At 50.6% G+C, this 17,573-nt stretch overlaps 1 protein-coding gene across 3 annotated transcripts; it reads right to left on the bottom strand.

The window, feature by feature from the left end:
- Window positions 1–325: 325 nt before the first annotated feature.
- On the bottom strand, window positions 326–17,477 carry PTPN22 (protein tyrosine phosphatase non-receptor type 22). Of its 3 annotated transcripts, none has more exons than XM_068173454.1 (22): window positions 17,289–17,477; window positions 14,308–14,416; window positions 13,281–13,357; window positions 12,264–12,359; window positions 11,816–11,854; window positions 11,314–11,382; window positions 11,177–11,236; window positions 10,960–11,070; window positions 10,649–10,791; window positions 9,797–9,863; window positions 8,709–8,786; window positions 8,097–8,189; window positions 6,702–6,778; window positions 5,014–5,732; window positions 3,896–3,997; window positions 3,636–3,766; window positions 2,927–2,954; window positions 2,478–2,558; window positions 2,081–2,184; window positions 1,380–1,410; window positions 1,203–1,280; window positions 326–896 (listed from the first exon to the last, which is right to left on the bottom strand). In XM_068173454.1, exons 1-22 carry the CDS (start codon window positions 17,373–17,375, stop codon window positions 832–834), a joined length of 2,445 nt encoding a protein of 814 aa, XP_068029555.1. In that variant the 5' UTR covers window positions 17,376–17,477; the 3' UTR covers window positions 326–831. The 3 variants fall into 3 exon arrangements, with proteins under 3 accessions (XP_068029555.1, XP_068029554.1, XP_068029557.1); XM_068173453.1 differs by having other exon boundaries at window positions 327–896; window positions 11,314–11,385; window positions 17,289–17,476; XM_068173456.1 differs by lacking the exon at window positions 10,960–11,070 and having other exon boundaries at window positions 330–896; window positions 11,314–11,385; window positions 17,289–17,475.
- Window positions 17,478–17,573: the final 96 nt, after the last annotated feature.

Below are 17,573 nucleotides of genomic sequence, written 5' to 3'. Positions count from 1 at the left end.
ATCATATAAAGCAATGTTCAGCCTCCTTATCCCTCCCCACTGATAGAAACATCAGTGGAATCTGGTGAGGAATCTCATCTTCCTTGTTCCCACCTGAAATTCTGTGCCAGAGAATCACAAACCCTTGGAAACAGCATTGCTTTAAAATACACTAATATTTTGCTTGCTGTCATGGTGTTTTGGGATTTTTTTCTTTTTCCCCAGATAGAAGAGCAGCTGGGTCAGCCACTTACACCGGATTCATTTCCATGGGATCAATCACCATCTCAAGTCTTACTGCCCCAAAATCCAGACAAATGCTCTGATTCGCTCAGATGGGGGAGAAAAACAAAAAAAAGCTTATATTATTTCTAAAATTTGGGAGGCTAATTCCCTCTTAGTCCAAGGAATGTAAACATTTCAGTGTCTTTGATTAGAATAGACCTACAAACGTGAGAGAGGGTCTTGATCACCTCACTCTGCTCCGTTGGCTTTCCAGTTCATCCCAGAGTCTTCACTGGGTCCCATCACCAGTTTATGCTCAAATCCATCCTTTTGAAGTGATTACATTCCAAAACACGACAAAAATACGTCCTTCCTTAGGATAAAACTTGTATTCCAGGGTTTACCTTCCATCCCATTGCGAATTAACTGAAAGCTGCTGGTACTTTTACGTTCTTGACTCTAAAACTCCAGTTTTAAATTCGGTGAATGTGCAAGTAGTGCCTGAGCTGCCAATACCGTGTAGCAGCTTTGGATGTGTTTATTTTGGTGGAAGCTTCACTGGGATGGGCATTCCAAGTATTTCAGGATGACTTCACAGATCTGCAATGCCAAGTCTGTAAAATACATCTAAATATTCCATGCTGGGGGTGGATTTCTTGGTCCTTTAGGTTTTGAAAATCGATTTGCGAAGCCTAGGAAGAAATTATATATTTATTTTAATGCAACAAATTCTGTGTGTTACAGATGCTGATTATGTAATCCCTTAAAATAACACAGGAATTGAAAATACTTGCAATTTCAGATCTTTCCCAAGCTTTAAGATATGACAGAAAAGCAACATCCCGTAGTTGCAAATAAAGTTGTAAATGTGTAAAAACGAAGTATGTAAAACCTAGTGAGCATTAATTGAAATATTTGTAGTTTGTAAGTGTTCTGCCTGGCATTTAGACTTCCAAGACCCAGGTTCTTCCTACCGAAACACGAAGAGCAAAACATACCAAAGTTAAGGAAAGACCTCGGAGATTTTGTTGGGGCGGGTTCTGATGATTTTGTCAGTGAAGATGGACTGCAGATGCCTAGAAATAAAAAATGAGACTGCAGCAGCTGGTCACTGGCCCCACACATTTAAATACTTACTTAAAGCCATTGCGAAGATATTAGCCTGTAAAACTTACTTTTTCGCACATTTTTCAGTATTTTCAAGCTCTGTTAAAAAAAAAATATATAGAAACAGGCTAGTTGGAAAAACAAGTGTGAAGCAGTGGATCAGCTACTGTGGTAAAGGGAATTTGCTGGTAATGCCCATGTATAAAAACACTGATAAATGTAATGTGTAAATAGACCAGCCACTGTGGGAATTCACTGGTAAATGTACAAGTATCACATTTCGTAAAAAGCAAACTTTGTGCCACTCCCTTTGGCTTTATCCTTGTCATCCCAAATGCCTCCAGTTTGTACTTTCTTGCTGTTTTCCTCAAGTGCTTTTCTGTTCCACCGTTCCACCCCAAAGGACAATCCCACGGGGATATTTAACAGGAGGCTCAACAAGAGGAGGCTGGCCACGGTTCTGTCCTTGTAGGACAGACTCAGACCCCACTGGAGCAACTTTTTCCCAGAGGAGCTGGCACTCCAGGTGCACGGAGTGCCAAGGCACAACCACTGGCACGGGCAGGGCTGGGTTTCCCTGTTCCCAGTGCAGACAGGGTGGGTGTTTGCTGTTCTGCACCAGAATATTTTTATTACTCTTGTTTTCTTGCCCTAAGCACAAGCGCTCTCGAAGCGGGCCCTGTTCCCCCAGTGACCAGTGAGAGAGCAGCACCAACTGTGCCAGAGCTCTTCTCTCTCCCTTTTTTCCCACACCTTTTGCTTCTTTTACCTTGCTCCTCCTGAAGCATTTAATGAGTTCTTTGGATGATGTTCCTGAGCCCTTGTTCTCCAAACCCGCAGGACTCAAGGAATTTCTTGCAGCAGGCTGGAGACCTGGGAACATACATGATACATACGTTTTCAGTGGTCATTCACAAATCCTCCTGCTTTTTTCCAAGTGCTTTGTTGTTGCTTTTCATCTCCTCTAATGCAGCACTTCTAGAAATTTTCTGCAGGTTCCCTACTTTTGTTTATTTTCATTGCATCTGCTGAACTCTCCCGCAGGGAAGTGCTGAAGCAGTACCTGGTAATGCTTTGAGCAAGCGGGCCACGCTCTCAGAAACCTACAGGTCTAGGTGTGAGTGTAAAACCTCAGTTACATCCCGAGAAAAGAGCTCAGCACTTACTTGCTGCCTCAGCGAGAACGAATGACTCTGGGGTTCTTTCAGGAAGCGGAGGAGGAGAACTGGAGCGATCCTGGGTTGTCTCTGAGAAAGCAAAGATAAAAGATTTGGTTACCTAGCTTTAAAATTATTTATATATGTATATATATATATATGTATTAGAAGCAACCAGCTTGTCTCAAAGGAAGCACACAACATGCAGACAAAGAGGAGGCTGCAAGGAACATCCTCATGAACAGGATGAGGCAGGAGCTGATTAGGAAACGTAAGACTACCAGTTCACTTGGTTGCAGAACTGTCTAGTTCTGGTTGGAACTATTTAGTTGCAGAACTATTTAGCAACAATTTCCGTTGCACTGAGCACAGATCCTAAACACATTTACTAAATAAAGCAGTTTCAGGAAAAAAAGCAGGTCTTAATTCCAAAGATTATCCCAGCGTTAAACTTTTACCTGTTCGTGGGCTCCAAAGCTTCACACTCTGGAAACAAAAAACAAGGCAGGTATTTAAAATTCCCACATCCAAATGTTGTTTTCTTGCACACAAGGAAGCCAGAGAAGATGAGGAAATTATGTGATGTGCAAACACCCTCCCACATACACCTCCACACTCGTGTAGAGGAAGACAGACCTGTGCCTCATTCTTCCACTTGACAGAGCTGTCACTCAGCTAGGGGATGATCAACAGATGCCTAAATTTTGTTCCGCTCCTGTTGGTTCCACAGGGCTGTGTGAAGCTCAGCAGAACACTAATGTCCTGTCTTCATTATCCTTCTCTAAATGAGGGACAATATGTTTATTACCCTGTACTGCTCTTAGAATCCCAAAAAACAATGTTTGGAGTAAAGTAGATGTTGATAAGAACCCATCTTCTTTCCAATCCTGGAAGCCCTGAAATCCCTGGAAGTGTTCAAAGCCAGGTTGGACAGGGCTTGGAGCAACCTGGTCTAGTGGAAGGTGTCCTTGCCCATGGCCAGGGGGTGGAATGGGATTTTCTTAAGATTCCCTTCCAACCCAAACTCTTCCACAATTCTGTGATTCTATGAAATAATTTATGGCAAGTATAAAGTGCCAAAAACTAGAGCCTTTCTCACAGAAGGAAACGTGGTAAGGAGATTGGCACAGGAATAGTGCCAGAAAAGAGGTAAAAAGCCACTCTCACCTTACATGGTCTCAGTCTCACAGGGTCATGAAACCCCTCTGAGTGAGACTCACCACTCCACTCCCAGGAGGTTCCAATATTTGGGTTTCTGTCTGGAATCTGGAAATCCGGAGCGGCCTGAGGAAATTGCCCTAGAAGCAATTGAACACCAGAGAGATCACTCCTCATCCCAGGCACTGCCAGATGCGACAGAACCACCCCGCTGTTGGGTGAGCCCTCAGTGCTGCTCAGACCCACATTTAATGCGGTTAGTCACTCACCCGGCTCACTGGCCACAATGAAGGACTCTGGGGTGCGCTGGGGCAGGGGTGGAGCATCATCATCATCATCATCATCATCATCATCAGGCTGTGCCAGGGGGGCTGATTGGAGAGACACAGACGGGTTACCGCCATGGCAGGACACGAGGGGACCACAGACCTGTGTAGGGGAGGGGGCTGCTCCTGCCCTGCCATGCACCAGAGATTAAGGTCAAACTCCTCTAAACTGGTTAAACATCCAAATAACTCCCAGCACCAACTGCACGAGGAAAATGAGCATAACCCAGCACAGAGCCAGGCATGCAGCTGGTGGTTCTGCTGCTGCTTGGCTTGGGCTGCACCTCCCAGGACTTCCCAAGGGCCCTGGATAACGAGCATGCCTTTGTTCCACTGAATGCTGAGGGGCCTGGGCAGGACAAAGTGGAGTAAGTACCAAAACTGTGGACAACAGGAAATGTCCAATCGGACCAGGACTAACCACAACAAGGAATAATTCCACCTTCCTCATATGACAGGTGATGGATTTAAGGCTACAGATCTGGGCAAAAGACTTGTGTTGAATCATGGAATCATGGAATGGGTTGGAAAGGACCTTAAAAGCCATTTAGATCCTGCACCCCCACCGTGGGCAGGGGTGTCACCCACGTTGCTCAGGGCCCCTGAATCCTGGATCTCTCAATCTTAGTGAGATTTCAGTGTCCCCTGCACGACACTCTGCAGCAAAGAGTGGGGTTTGACCTGAAAACTAAATCCTCAGAGAAAACCATTTCTGGGAGCTTTCTGAATGCTTTTTGGAGCACCTCGGTGTAGGAATTGGTCAGCACCATCCCTGCCTCCCTGTGAGAGCTGCTCTGAGGTGACACATTGGTTCAGGGCAGCTGTGGAACGCAAACACCAAAATGACACTGCTCTAAAAATGTTTGTGGGAAAAAAATTCAGGCAGGATGAAGAGTGTGAGGATGAAACCAGCTGCTCCCTCAGCTCCCATGAGAGCCCAGTCCTGAGGAGCAGCTACAGACCTGCCTGGACACCAGATGACCACACTGACCACTCCCTCCAGCACGCCCCAGTCCAGAGCGAGCTGGTCCCATGTGTCCCCTTGTCCCAGCAGCACTTACCCGAGGAGAAGATCTTCTCCTGGTTCAGGGGGGCATGGTGGGATGATGGGGAGCTGGCTGTGGTGGGCTCTAGCGGGGCACTGGCAGAGCACGAAGGGAGGAGCTCATCCTGCCCCTCCAGAAAGGGAAACACGGGGGATGCAGGGTCGTCTGGCGAGAGTGATGAGAAGTAGGGGTCTTCTGCTGAGCACAGGGAAGGGTGAGGACATTGCCTCTGGTTCCTGTGGCCTGGGGGGCCACCCGCTGCTCGTCTGGAGGGGTTCAGGTCCACGTGGGAAAATCCATCCTGGAAGCTCGAGTGACCGGCTTTTTGCCACTGGGGACTCCAAAGAGGCTTGGCATCCCCTGCATCCCATTCGCAGCCTTCTCGCCGCTGCCCCAGCGCTAGAGGGGTCGATACAGTCCATGCCAGAGGTGCTCTGGCACCAGGCGCCCTCCCGCCTGCTCCCTTTGGCTCCAGCTCCAGCTCCCAGCTGCAGCGGTTCTGAGGGGCATCCCCAGCACCCCAGGGCTCGCCGGCAGCTGCCTTCCTGCAGCTGGAGAAGTTCAGAGCACCGAAGGAGATGGCCTGTCTGATGGGGGGCACGCCCCGGGCAGAGCTGGGCTGCGCTCCCGGGGCACCCAGGGGCGCTTTGCTCTGTGCCACCGGCGGGAGATGGTGGTGCCCGTCCTGCTGCGGAGGGAGATGCTGGTGTGCAGCCTGCTCCTCTCGCTCTGAGCTGCAGTGGAAGCACAATAAAGTGGTGTGGAGTCAAAGCCATGGAGGGCTCAGAAAATGTTAGCCCGCTAACAGAGCCCACAGCACTGCTCCCAGGAGCAATTCCTTCAGGAATGCAGAGCCCAGCCCAGCCTCGAGCGGGGAGCACAGGGAAGGACTGTGCTCCATTTCAACACCGTTAAATGGTGAACAGAGGAGGCCTCTTTATGCCAGCAAACTGAACCAAAAAAGCAGAATTATTTACAGAGAGCAGACACTGCAATCCCAAACATGTCCACAGAGAGATCCCACCACCCTTGGAAGCTGCTGGTATTGGGAAGCTGCATCCTCAGGATTGCTATTCCTGCAGCAAGGGGCTCTGGAGTGGAACGTGCAGATGGATGATAGGACCAGTGTGGGGGCATTCCATGCCAGGCAGAGGGCTGGGATGACCCAGCCTCCATGTTCATGAGACTTTTTTATACTCTTTTATACTGTTTTATACTGTTTCCAGTTCATATGTGAAACACTGAGTGACACAAAGCCCAGGGCAGAAGAAGGGGACAGATAATGGCACAGAGGGAAGAGGCTGAGACACATCAGTGAGAAGAGCAGGAATTATTAGGAAATCAGAAAAAGTTTCTTCACTCAGGGGGTGATGAGGCATTGCAGCGGGCTGCCCAGGGAAGATGGAAACACCATCCATGGAAGTGCTCATAAAACATGTGGATGTGGCACCTGGGGACATGGTTCAGTGCTGGACCTGGCAGTCTGGGTTAATGGCTGTGTTCAGTGGTCTTAGAAACTTTTCCAACCTTTATGATTCTATGAATTATGTTAGGAACAAACAGGAGAGTCAAAGTGGGACTCAAGGGAGGCAGCAGATCCTGAGAGCTAAAGTGTTCCAGAGCACACGTGAAGAAGTCCATCTCTCTGAAATCGTGGGGGTGACTGCAAACATCAACCAGGGATACTTGTGCTGAGGCCTTACCAGGTGAGTAAACTCAGGCCATAAATGTCTTCCACTGGAGTCGGGACTGGCTTGGCTACAGGGTGCCCTGCTGCTTCCTGGGGAAAGGAAATGTTTGCAAACAAGAGTGAGGAGGCAGAATGTAAAGAACACCAATGCGCTGCTTCAGGAGCTGGGATTTTTTGCCAAATACTTCTATTTACTAAAGCACTTGGGAAATGACACCATGGTGGAGCTGAAAACTGCAGACAGAACTTCCTGAAGGGCAGCTCTGCCAGCACCTTTCTGAAATGAGAGTACAGCGAGCCCTACAACCATCCAGCTGTGCCTGACAGCTGGCAGGCAGCCTGTGCAGACACTCTGCCTTCAGGAGCCCCCACTGGGCAAGCTGGGTGCTGGTTTTGTGCATGACAGCAGGTCATGGCCATCCCTGTGCTCTGCACAGTGTCCTCAGAGGACAGGGAGGTTTCGGGGGGCGAGAGGTTTGGGCAAGAGCTACAAAACCACATCCTGACTTGAGAAGTCCTCTGCATTTTGTGTCATTCCAGCCCTGTGTGACCTTTGCTCACAGACTGTCTTTAACCAGTCCAAAAAGGCTTTTCCCAGTTCTTTTCTCACTCAGCTCTGGCTTGGGATGAACTGCAAATCCTATGGTAAAACTGAGGCACGAGTCCCATTGCAGGATCCCTTTCTCATTTTTTAGATGAAAGTTTCTGACAAAGTGAGCTCACAGTGACCTTCCAGGCTTTGCTGTGATGCATTTACTTTCCTGGATTTGATCCAGTGAGGCTCATGTCAGCAGTCGCAGAACAGCAAGAGCAAAGAAAACCTCAACCAGAGATGTTTTGGCTATTCCTGTTAATATGCAACTTCACACCAAGACCACATTTCTTTTCCTCAGTGGTGTAACAGATTTGTGAGACTTTGCCATGTTTTTCACAAGATGTTTCCCCCTATGCCCTCCCACAGACAGGCTGTAGTGCTGATTCCCTCACTAGCATACACGAGGTAACACTTTCAGCCTCACTGCCTTGTGATCCCAAGCTTCCCAACCTGGACTTTCCCAGCCTGGTCTGGAAATCCCTCAAGTTTCACTGGCACATCCCCATGGAAATCAGTCAGTCCTGTAGAAAATTTGTGCTGTTCTATTCACTCATGACATTAAACAATCATAAAAATATATAGAAAGTAGAAAATGGCTTTGAGACTGAAGAAAATCTAGGTCTTGTTTGTGATAAGCATTGCACATTCAGGGAAAGAACTGGATTCTCATGGGTTAATGTCAAAAGAGACTCAGTTTGGGTATCAAGGGCAGCAGAAAATATGGGAATTCACCCCAGATCGGCAGCAGGAATTGAGGTTAGAGCTGGAGCACCCAGGCTGCAAGAGGCAGCGTGTGTGTCCTGGGACTTTTACCTGTGAAGCAGCAGAATCTTTCTGGGCATCGAGTGCTTGAATCTGCCTTTTGAAGAGCTCAATCACCGCGTCGTAAACCAGCTCATACTGCTCCTGCATTCCACACAGGCAAAAAATGTCACAGCCGGCACCGGTGGGACCTGTGAATGGCCACCTCTTCCCAAGCAAGCATCACCCTGAGAGAAGCTGCCTTTCCTGTCCGTTGCCAGGGCGTGAATTTCGAGAAGAGGCAGAAGCCACAACTCTCACAGGGTTCACCCTGAAGCATTTTGGGGGGTTTTTGCGTGTGCAAACAACACTGTTCTGCATTGAGCTTCCTCTTCAGTCTGTTGCAGCTGAGTAAAGTTCCCACTTTATCGCCTGGACAGTCCTGGTTTCACAGTGTAAGCATTTGATAAATCCCACTGTGAGCACTGGCCCAGCTGTCCACAAGGAAATGCTCAGCTACCAAATGAACTTCTGCCAAATCATTGCTCTGTTCAGAAAAGGGACTTTGCACAACATCTCCCAGCTCCCACCAGCACCACTGCTCTGGGTTTCCCTGCCGTGAACCCTCCTGGGGAAAAGGTGAGGTGCCAGCATGGGGCAGCTGGTGACATTCCCCAAACACACCTTGGTCTGCACTATGCAGGGTCTTTGTGTGCGCATTTCCTGGATCAGACTGAAAACACTGAAGTTCACTGGAACAATCTGGCGAGAAAGAGAAAAGGCAGAATGGTTTTAAACTGAAAGAGGAGAGATTCAGATTTAATATTGGGAAGGAATTCTTCCCTGTGAGGGTGGGGAGGCCCTGGCACAGGTGCCCAGAGCAGCTGTGGCTGCCCCTGGATCCCTGGAAGTGCCCAAGACCAGGCTGGATGGGGCTTGGAGCCACCTGGCACAGTGGAAGGTGTCCTTACCCACGGCAGGGGGCTGGAAAGAGAGGATTTTTAAGATCCTTCTGACCCAAATCTTTCAATGATTTCTATGATTTCTCTGATAAAAAATTACAGACAGGTCTAATTCCACGAATCCTCCAAGTCACGAGGCAGTTCAGAGCACTGTCTGAAATCCAGGCCTGCTACTGCAATAATTTTTAACAAAGGGCCTACTTAAAGTGCTGTTTTATTTATTACAAGCCATCTTCCTCCCTCCTGTCTCACACTCCACAGAAAACACCCTTTTTATAACAGCTGTGGGCAGCACGAAGGACATGACACTGATTTCCCAGCTGGGTGGGTTCGGGGAGCTGTAGAACACAGCAGGCTCTCCTCTGCATCCCAGCACCTGCCCTGAGGCCAGGGATCGCTGCCTGTACCATTATTGGAGAGTCAGAGTAAAGCAAGGGGGCGGTTTGGAAACACTGAATATCTGATGCGTGAGCGTGGAGAGACAAACGTAGACAGTAAAGATGCACTGAAGAGTGAAGGTCGGCACAGGGCCATGTGCTGTGAGCTGAAGGCCAGGCCAGAGCCAGCAGTGGAGGGGGGATTCTGCCCCACTGGTGTGATGCTGTCAGTGCCTGAAGAGAGAGGACTGGCACGAACTGGGAATGGGGAATCAGCACTTCGGCCACTGCCGTTCTCCAGCGAGGCCGTGGGGAGCTCCCAGCCACCTGAAATCCCCCTGCGCGCAGTCAGAGGGGCTGAAAGGCAGAGGGAAGGCTGGGGAGGGACAGAGGGGTGCAGGTGCCATGGAGGGCAGTGAGGGCTGGCACTCACCCCGTCCTTCAGCAGCTTCTGGGTGTAGTCGATGGCGCAGATGACGCCGGTTCTGCCGCAGCCAGCACTGCAACGACAGCCACAGGGCACGGGCTGGGCACGCTGTGCTTCTGACCGGGGTGTTTGGAGAGGAGCCACAGACGCCTGTGACCCTGCTGTCCCGCACACATCCTGCAGACCCGCAGGATGCTGCAGCTTCAGCCCACGCAGGGCTCTGCTGCACAGGGTTGGGAGGCAGAGCTCATCCCCTGAGAACAGCTCTCAGTCCCCCTGTGGTGACCAGCCACACGTGGACGTGGCCGGTGGTGGTGGTCTCTGACCCAGACAGTCTCACTCCCTGACAGGAGGGTGTAGCCAGCCAGGTGTTGGTCTCTTCTCCCAACTAACAAGGGACAGGAGAAGAGGAAATGGCCTCAGGTTGCCCCAGGGGAGGTTTAGATTGCATATTAGGGAAAATTTCTTGACCAAAAGCATTGTCAAGCACTGGCACAGGCTGCCCAGGGCAGTGGTGAAGTCACCATTGAACACACGTGTAGATGTGGCACTTGAGGACGTGGTTTAGTGGTGGCCTTGGCAGTCCTGGGCGAATGGTTGGACTCGAGCATCTTAAGGGACTTTTCCAACCTAAACAATTCCATGGTTCTGTGACTCTATTGCTGGCCTGCTGCTGCCTCCTTCCCTGCCCCCTGGCCATGCTGGCTGTCCTCCGAGGAGCCCTTTGCCTCAAGGCTCCCTAAAGAGGAGCTTGGCTATGGGCTTGGCCAGCTTCCCTGCCCTGTGACCCCTCGGGACATGGGAGCACGGGGCTCTGGGGGCCAGCAGCCCTTCCCTGCTGGCAGCCAGGTCACCCACCTGCAGTGGATGCAGACAGGGACCCTGTCATTGGGCTGGTAGCAGCGAATGTCCCTGACGAGCTCCAGGATGGGCTCGATGGAGGAGGGGACGTGGTGGTCCGGCCAGTTCTTGTAGTGGAAGTGGTAGATGGTGCGTGTTGCCTGCAGGAGAAGAGCAGTGGCAGGGTCTGGGATGTCGGCACAGCAAGGGGAGCTGGATTTCTGCTCCACCCCCAGCTCCCATCTGCATCAGCAGGCAAAGGGCAGAGCAGCAGTCTGCAGTTGGTTTTGCTGCAGGAGCTGTTTTATGACATTCTTGGCCTCACTTACCCGGAGCCTGATTTGCCATGACTGACAAACAGCTTCAGAAACTGAGGTCTGAGTTAATGAATCTTTTACTTCCTTTGTTCCCTCAACTGCTGTCAAATCTAATTCAGCAGCCTGAGCAATGTAAAATTTTCTGCACAAAATGTGCCATATTTTAATATATTATTTATATAACAAAGCCAGCCCAGGTACATTTTCTGCCTTGACCTTTCCTCCTTACCTCATTCAGGGTCACCTTTAAAGTTCTAATCACATACTCATTCCTCTTCTCCTCAGCCTCCTGCAGAAGAAGGAGTCAGAGTCAGATTTTCCGTGGTGCCCCGGGGTGGGCCAGGGTTCTGGGGTGGCTGCACTCACACAGGTGATGGAGAAAGGGCCACAGTGCAGGGGGGAGCTGTCCACCTCCGCCCAGTACCGCTCACATTTCTTCTGTTGGGACAAGCAGGATGTGTTTGGTTATTCCCCACTGGCCCAGCTGTGCTGTCTCTCTTTTCAATTTTCAGGACAAAATTCACTCTGGGAAGAGGCTCAGCTCTTGCTGCTGTCCAGCTCCAGCCTCCCCTTCCTTGGAGCTGCCTCTGTGGGTTTTCCCTTTCCAGAGAGATTCCCTACACTACTGGAAATGGCTAAAGAATTTCATGGAATCAGAGACCATGGTTTGGTTGGAAGGGACCTTTAAGATCATCTCGTTTCACCCTCTGCCATGGGCAGGGACATCTCCCACGGGACCATTTGCAGCTGGAGACCCAAAACCCAGCTTATATCAAACAGAAACTCGCTGTTACTGATGGGATTTAATAAAAATCTGCATCTCTCACCCTGCCCTGGCACTCAGGGCCATCTGTGACACGCTACTCACCTTCCCCATTTCAAACTCCATACAAGCCATGACCACGACCTGCAGGAAGAAGGCTCATTAGAAAAGTCTGAACACGAGTTTCCTATCCAGGCAGCAAAATTAAACTCACCTCTTGTGGGTGCTTATCAGTGATAAGGAAACACTGTGGGCTGCCTTCCCCCGAGCCCCAACTGCCAGACGAGTCACACTGGGACATCACCCACAGCCTGGCACCCCAGCCAGAGCCCAAGGGCAGCGACAGCCACCAGCAGGCTCCTGCCCTGGCACGAGTGGGAGGAGGGTGACAGGAGAGATGTGGGACACACCCAACATCTGGAGGGAAACCCTGACACTCCCCCTGCCTCAAAAAGGACTTCTGGCTGTAAGGACAACTTTTCTTAAAAAAAAAAAAAAAAAAAAAAAAAAAGGACATATAAACTTCATATTTAAGTATAAATCTGCACCTTACCAGGACTTCATACTCCCAAATCATCCTCCAAAAGTCAGTGACAGTAGTGGGCAGAGGACCCTGGGTTGCAATGTATGCTCTTGGCCCGTAGACACCCTGGAACATTCAAACCAGACATGGGCACATCTGTGCATATTTCACCTGCAGAAATAAAGTCATTCCGCTCTCTGAATTTCTTTCTACCAGCAAGCCCATTAAGGATTTAGAAGGACTTTCATATAGTTGAATTTTGGGCACATACATTAACTCAAGCAGTGGTGTGCAAACCAAAGGCAGGGCCAAGCTGGGGAGCTGGGACTGAGCTGAGATCTGCTCCCAGAGACCAGCACCAGCTCTTACCGCACCTCTGGGAGCGTGGAGGTGATGTGGCCACAGCTCTCTTGCTGATGGCCAAAGAATGAACTGAAGGGAAGGTTTGATCTTCTGCAGACAGGCTACACAGACCCCTGGGCCACTGGTCACCCTCATGGAGACGGAAGGGAACTATCTATCTGTCTATCTATCTCGCTCTCTCTATCTCTCTATCTTTATCTCTCTCTCTCTCTCTATCTGTCAGTCAGAGAAGGGCTGTAGGCCCAGGACAGCCCCAGGACTCGTGGAGCTGCAGATGGAGCACTGTCCCACACTGATCTGCCCTGTTGCTCACCCCAGCAGCGGGTCCCAGCCATGCAGCACTGCAAGGCTTCCTGCCTCTGCACTGGTTTCAGCCCAGGTGACTCTGGCCACAGGCAGTTTTGCACCAGTCACCCACCAAAGGCAGCCACGGCGACGAGGAAGTTGGGGCTGAGAACCACAAACTGTTCCACCCCCGGCATGAGTGTGTCCCTTGCCCCATAGGCCGGTGCCTCTGTGCTGCAAAGGGGCTTTCTGGAGGGCTCACTCATCTTCTTATACCAGTTATCCTTGAGCACAGCCCTGAAAGTGCTGCAGAGCCCCCAGCCTGCTCCTCCTGGCACAACCCACCGAGCTGGCACCACCAAACCCTTTGCAGGACAAAACACCACAAAACGGGCAAACCTTGATGAAGTTGGCATTGATGTAATGAGAGTCTGTGTCCGACGTAATCAGGGACAGCTCCACTCTGCTGTGGTCAACTGCAAAAGCGGGGGAAGCAGTCAGTGTGTGTCCTTCAAGGTCACTGAGCCCTTGGAGGGCAGCACCAGGGGCTCTGGGGGAGCACTCACGTCAGAGAGCCCATCCAGTGATGGGTGTGCAAGCAGATGTCCCTCCCACACCTCCCACAGCCCTGCTGCCTGCACGCACAGGGGATGGACAAGATCCTTTTGGAGAGTGAGGGAGGTCTTAGGGGAGAGCTGCAGGTGCTGCCACTACCCCAGTGCAATGCTGATCCCCTCTGACCATGCAGCAAGCCAAGCCCAAAACCACCTGACAGCACTGCAGGCTCAAACCAGCTCTGTGGGGTCAGATACAAAGGTTTGAAAGCTGGACTCCATCCTGGAGGTCTTTTCCAACCTTAATGATTCTGTGTTTTACTTTCTTTTCCAAGTTGGAGTGGACAAAAGAGTCAGTCTGCTCTGATCCTGGGACAGAGTCCTTTGGAGACCACTGCACCAAGCCAAGCCAAGCCACAGCAGGGTTTGCCTGTTGTCTGCTCTGCACATTGCTGTCCAAAGGCCTTTGGATGCAAGTGGTCACAGTGCTAACCAGAAAGCTTGCAAGAATTATCACTGGAGGATGTGTTTCCTAGTGAATAGAAGTTCTTCTGTCTGTGGAAATATCACAGAACCACAGAATATCCTGAGCTGGAAAGGACCCACAAGGATCATCAAGTCCAACTCCCAGCCCTGCGCAGGACATCCCCAAAATCCCACCACGTGCCTGACAGTGTTGATATGTGCCAAAGTCCACCAGAGCAGGCACTGCAGCAGCCAAAGCCCTAAATCTGAGCAGCAGGACTCAAAGCCAACAGACAGCAGTGAGATGCTCACATACAACAACTGTGCAGGCAGGCACCACAGAATGAGAATAAGAAAAGCAAGAAAAACAAAAGGCTGAGTAGGAACATGTGCCATTTCCAACCTACAAGGTAAGATGTCCTTGTATCTGTTCTTCTTGACATTCTCTGGCTGCTCAGACACTGCTGTAGGGTAGATTTTATCCGATCTGTACTTTGTTGACTGTGTCTTCAGCTTCTGTGATAAAAGAGTGGAACAAATTCAAATTACAGCAGACATGCTACAGCCAGCTCACTACTAGAGAGCACATGAAGGTCTGCAGGGGTCACATTTGCTACCACAAAGCAAGGTCGGCACCATTAGTTCTTTCCTGAGTGGCTTTGCTCAGAGCAAGAATAGAGACAGAACCACCTGAGAGCCCCAGCAGAGGCTTGTGGAGGATGGAAAGTGTGTGCTGAGGCAGTGCCCACACGTCGGCTTGTGAAGTGACACAAAGCATCGCCCTTCACAAGTGAGTGAGGCCCAGGGGAGCCACTCTCAGTACAAATGGCACCCCAGATCACAGGAGTGACAGTGTCACAGAAAATACAGGTAGATCTATTGATTTCTCTCACTTTGGTAGAGGTGCTCCCACCTGCAGCTGGAAGCAGCGATGCTCAAGTCACTAAGGGAGCAGGAGCAACTGGAGCAGAGTGGCTCCATGGACTGATGAAAGACAAGGAGTCCTGGGACAGACCCTTAGGGCTGCAAAGCTCTCATCTCTTTCATTTTCATGATAAAGCTGCAGCACTCACAGGGAGTTAAAGCATCTTTCTCCTGGTAAAGCATAGAATTTTATTTCACTGCCACCAGCTCCTAAATAACACACACTATTTGTTACCATCAGCTTCAGAAGCACCATACTCGCTGCATTTTTTCTTTCATACTTTTGTGTCCAGATTGATGGCTTTTAATATTAAACTGCAGTTTTAAAACACTAAATTCAGCCTCAATAGAAGTTAAATCTCAGAGATCTGATGCAATGAGTGAGGAAGGAGGTACAGGAGGCTCAGGACAGTCCATATGTCCAGTCTCTATTAATTAAGAACCTGGGGCAGACACAGTGGGATAGAAATTGTGGGAGCACGGTGAGTTTTGTAGCCTCCACACCCCTGTAACCTGAGCAATTCTGGTGTTGGTCACATCCTCCCCTTCCTCCTTCCAGTGCACCCCCAGATTCCAGGGAAACCTTTCATGGAAGGGACATCACTCCATACTAAAGCCAGTCTTCCCAGAGCCAAGGCCCTGAATCATCTGACTTTTCTGTCCCTGAATAATCTGACATGAAACAGCTTGGGAAATGCCTAGGTATGAAAAAGGATGTGGGAATCACAGAATCATGGAATATCCTGGGCTGGATGGGACCCATAAGAATCATTGAGTCCAACTTCTGGCCTTGCACAGACACCCCAAAATCCCACCCTGTGCCTGAGAGCAGTGTCCAAAGGCTCCTGGAGCTCTGGCAGCCTCGGGGCTGTGCCCATTCCCTGGGGAGCCTGGGCAGTGTGCAGCTGTGAGACTGCACAAACACAAAAAGGGGACTCTAACGAAACCTCTATGATTTATAGTAACATCACCTCAATTTGCACATACAACTGCTTGGACCCACAAGGAGAGGGCAGGAATTGGGGTGGGGGAATGGCACTGAATATATCTGCCACGTTTGGAAACAAGCCAACACGGTGGCCTGCTGAGGCCACTGCCTTGCAAAAGCGGCCACAAATCAGGTGTCTCTGAGAAGATTGTATCCCATACAACAGGAAATGCAGCCTTGACCGTTTCCACCTGCCATTTTGATCAGAAATTAATACATCAGGCTGCTGGAGCCAGCCTGAGCAGCAGGGCTCAGAGCCCACTGCCTCACACACACAGACACCAGGCAGAGAGAGGGGAAACTCAGCAGGCTGTGGCAGCGCTTTGTTCCATGGAACAACAGACTGTCACTGCAGGCTCAGATTAATCACTTCCCTCCACCCCAGACACCTGGAAACCAAGCACTCAGCTTTCCCCCAAGTGTTTGAAGAGCCAGATTTTGCTGGTACGACAGAGCAGGGCTGGAGCTTGTGGAGACCCCTCGGTAAGCCGGAGCCCACTGCCCGGGTCAGTCCAGTGTTTGACATGTCTCAGATCTCACAGTTTTACCCTTCCCTGTGTCTGTGAGAGCTGGGCAATGTCACTGCCTCTCCGAGCAGCCCAGACAGCCTGTCAGAGCCAACTGCCTCCAGCTGATGCACCAAGAGCCACCTCCAGCCACCAGCTTTAGCCATGAGATGGTGCGTTAGCATCTGAGCCTCACCCCTGGCGCCCAAACCAAAAGAATATCAGAGAGCTCACAGATTCAGGGCAACGCAGAACACAGGGGGTGGTGGGAGCCATCAGCATTTTGTGCAGCTTTTGCCTTGAGGGAACAAGAAAGTAGTTTCCAGGAGGGGCCAGGAGCACTGCTGGATGTGGAGCACACAGGTCTGGAATGGTTTGGGTTGGAAGGGACCTCAAAGCTCATCTGATTCCACCCCCTGCCATGGGCAGGGACACCTGCTGCTCTCCCAGGTTGTTCCAAGCCCTTTCCACCCTGGCCTTGGACACTTCCAGGGATGGGGCAGCCACAGCTCCCTTGGGCAACTTGTGCTTTATAGAAGCAAGGACAAGCTAAGTCAAGGTGAAACCAGAGATGCCTGGCAGGAACTCGTGTGCCACAGGTCTAACACATTGCAGTGGGGAGAAGGGGCAGAGGCTCCATATTCCTCCCTGTATCCCCAGTTGTGTCACCAGGGCCAGAGGCTCCATATTCCTCCCTGTCCCCCCAGTTCTGTTACCAGGCAAAGTGAAACCCTGTCCCGACAAGTGCATTCGCCAAGCAGAAAACAGGAAGCACTCGGGTGATTAGTTAAAAAGCAAACAGTTCAAATGCAAACAATAATTTCCTATCATGTCTTTACATTCCTCTTAGCCCAGTCAGCTTCTGGGTGTCTGCTATAAAACTAGAAAATCTGTCACAGGTTTGAGAGGTGACCGAGCGATTCCCTCCGACATGAGCTGAAGCACTGAGCCAAGCCTTGGGAGAACTCACCAAAAACTCCTCTGCAAACTCTCCTTGGCTGAGCTTCTTGCCTTGGGCCCTTTCCAGGTTCTGTAGCAGGATCTCCCTTTGGTCCATGGTGCCGGAGCGTGCCTGGCCTGGCCCTCCTGGGAAGGGACATGTCAAGTGATCCGCAGCGGAAGGCGCCGCCGGGGAGAGCTGCCTGTGGTTTTCTGACTTCATCACAGCCCCAAAGGAAATTAGTGCGTAGCAGATAATCCTGGTCAAACAACACGACACACGGCGCGGGGCCCTGGCACCTCTGTTCTAACCAGC

The sequence above is a fragment of the Anomalospiza imberbis genome, chromosome 26, assembly GCF_031753505.1.
Source record: "Anomalospiza imberbis isolate Cuckoo-Finch-1a 21T00152 chromosome 26, ASM3175350v1, whole genome shotgun sequence".
Lineage (NCBI taxonomy): Eukaryota > Metazoa > Chordata > Aves > Passeriformes > Viduidae > Anomalospiza > Anomalospiza imberbis.
This window is presented reverse-complemented; position numbering and strand designations above follow the sequence as displayed.

Bases quoted from the DNA above. Each gene is read 5' to 3' on its own strand.
- PTPN22 (XM_068173453.1), bottom strand. From the start codon at position 17,375: ATGGACCAAAGGGAGATCCTGCTACAGAACCTGGAAAGGGCCCAAGGC. The intron at 9,864-10,648 runs GTGGGTGACCTG...CTGTCGTTGCAG, and splicing joins CCTGTCTGCATCCACTGCAG to TGCTGGCTGCGGCAGAACCG. The intron at 2,185-2,477 runs GTAAGTGCTGAG...GTATGTTCCCAG, and splicing joins CGTTCTCGCTGAGGCAGCAA to GTCTCCAGCCTGCTGCAAGA.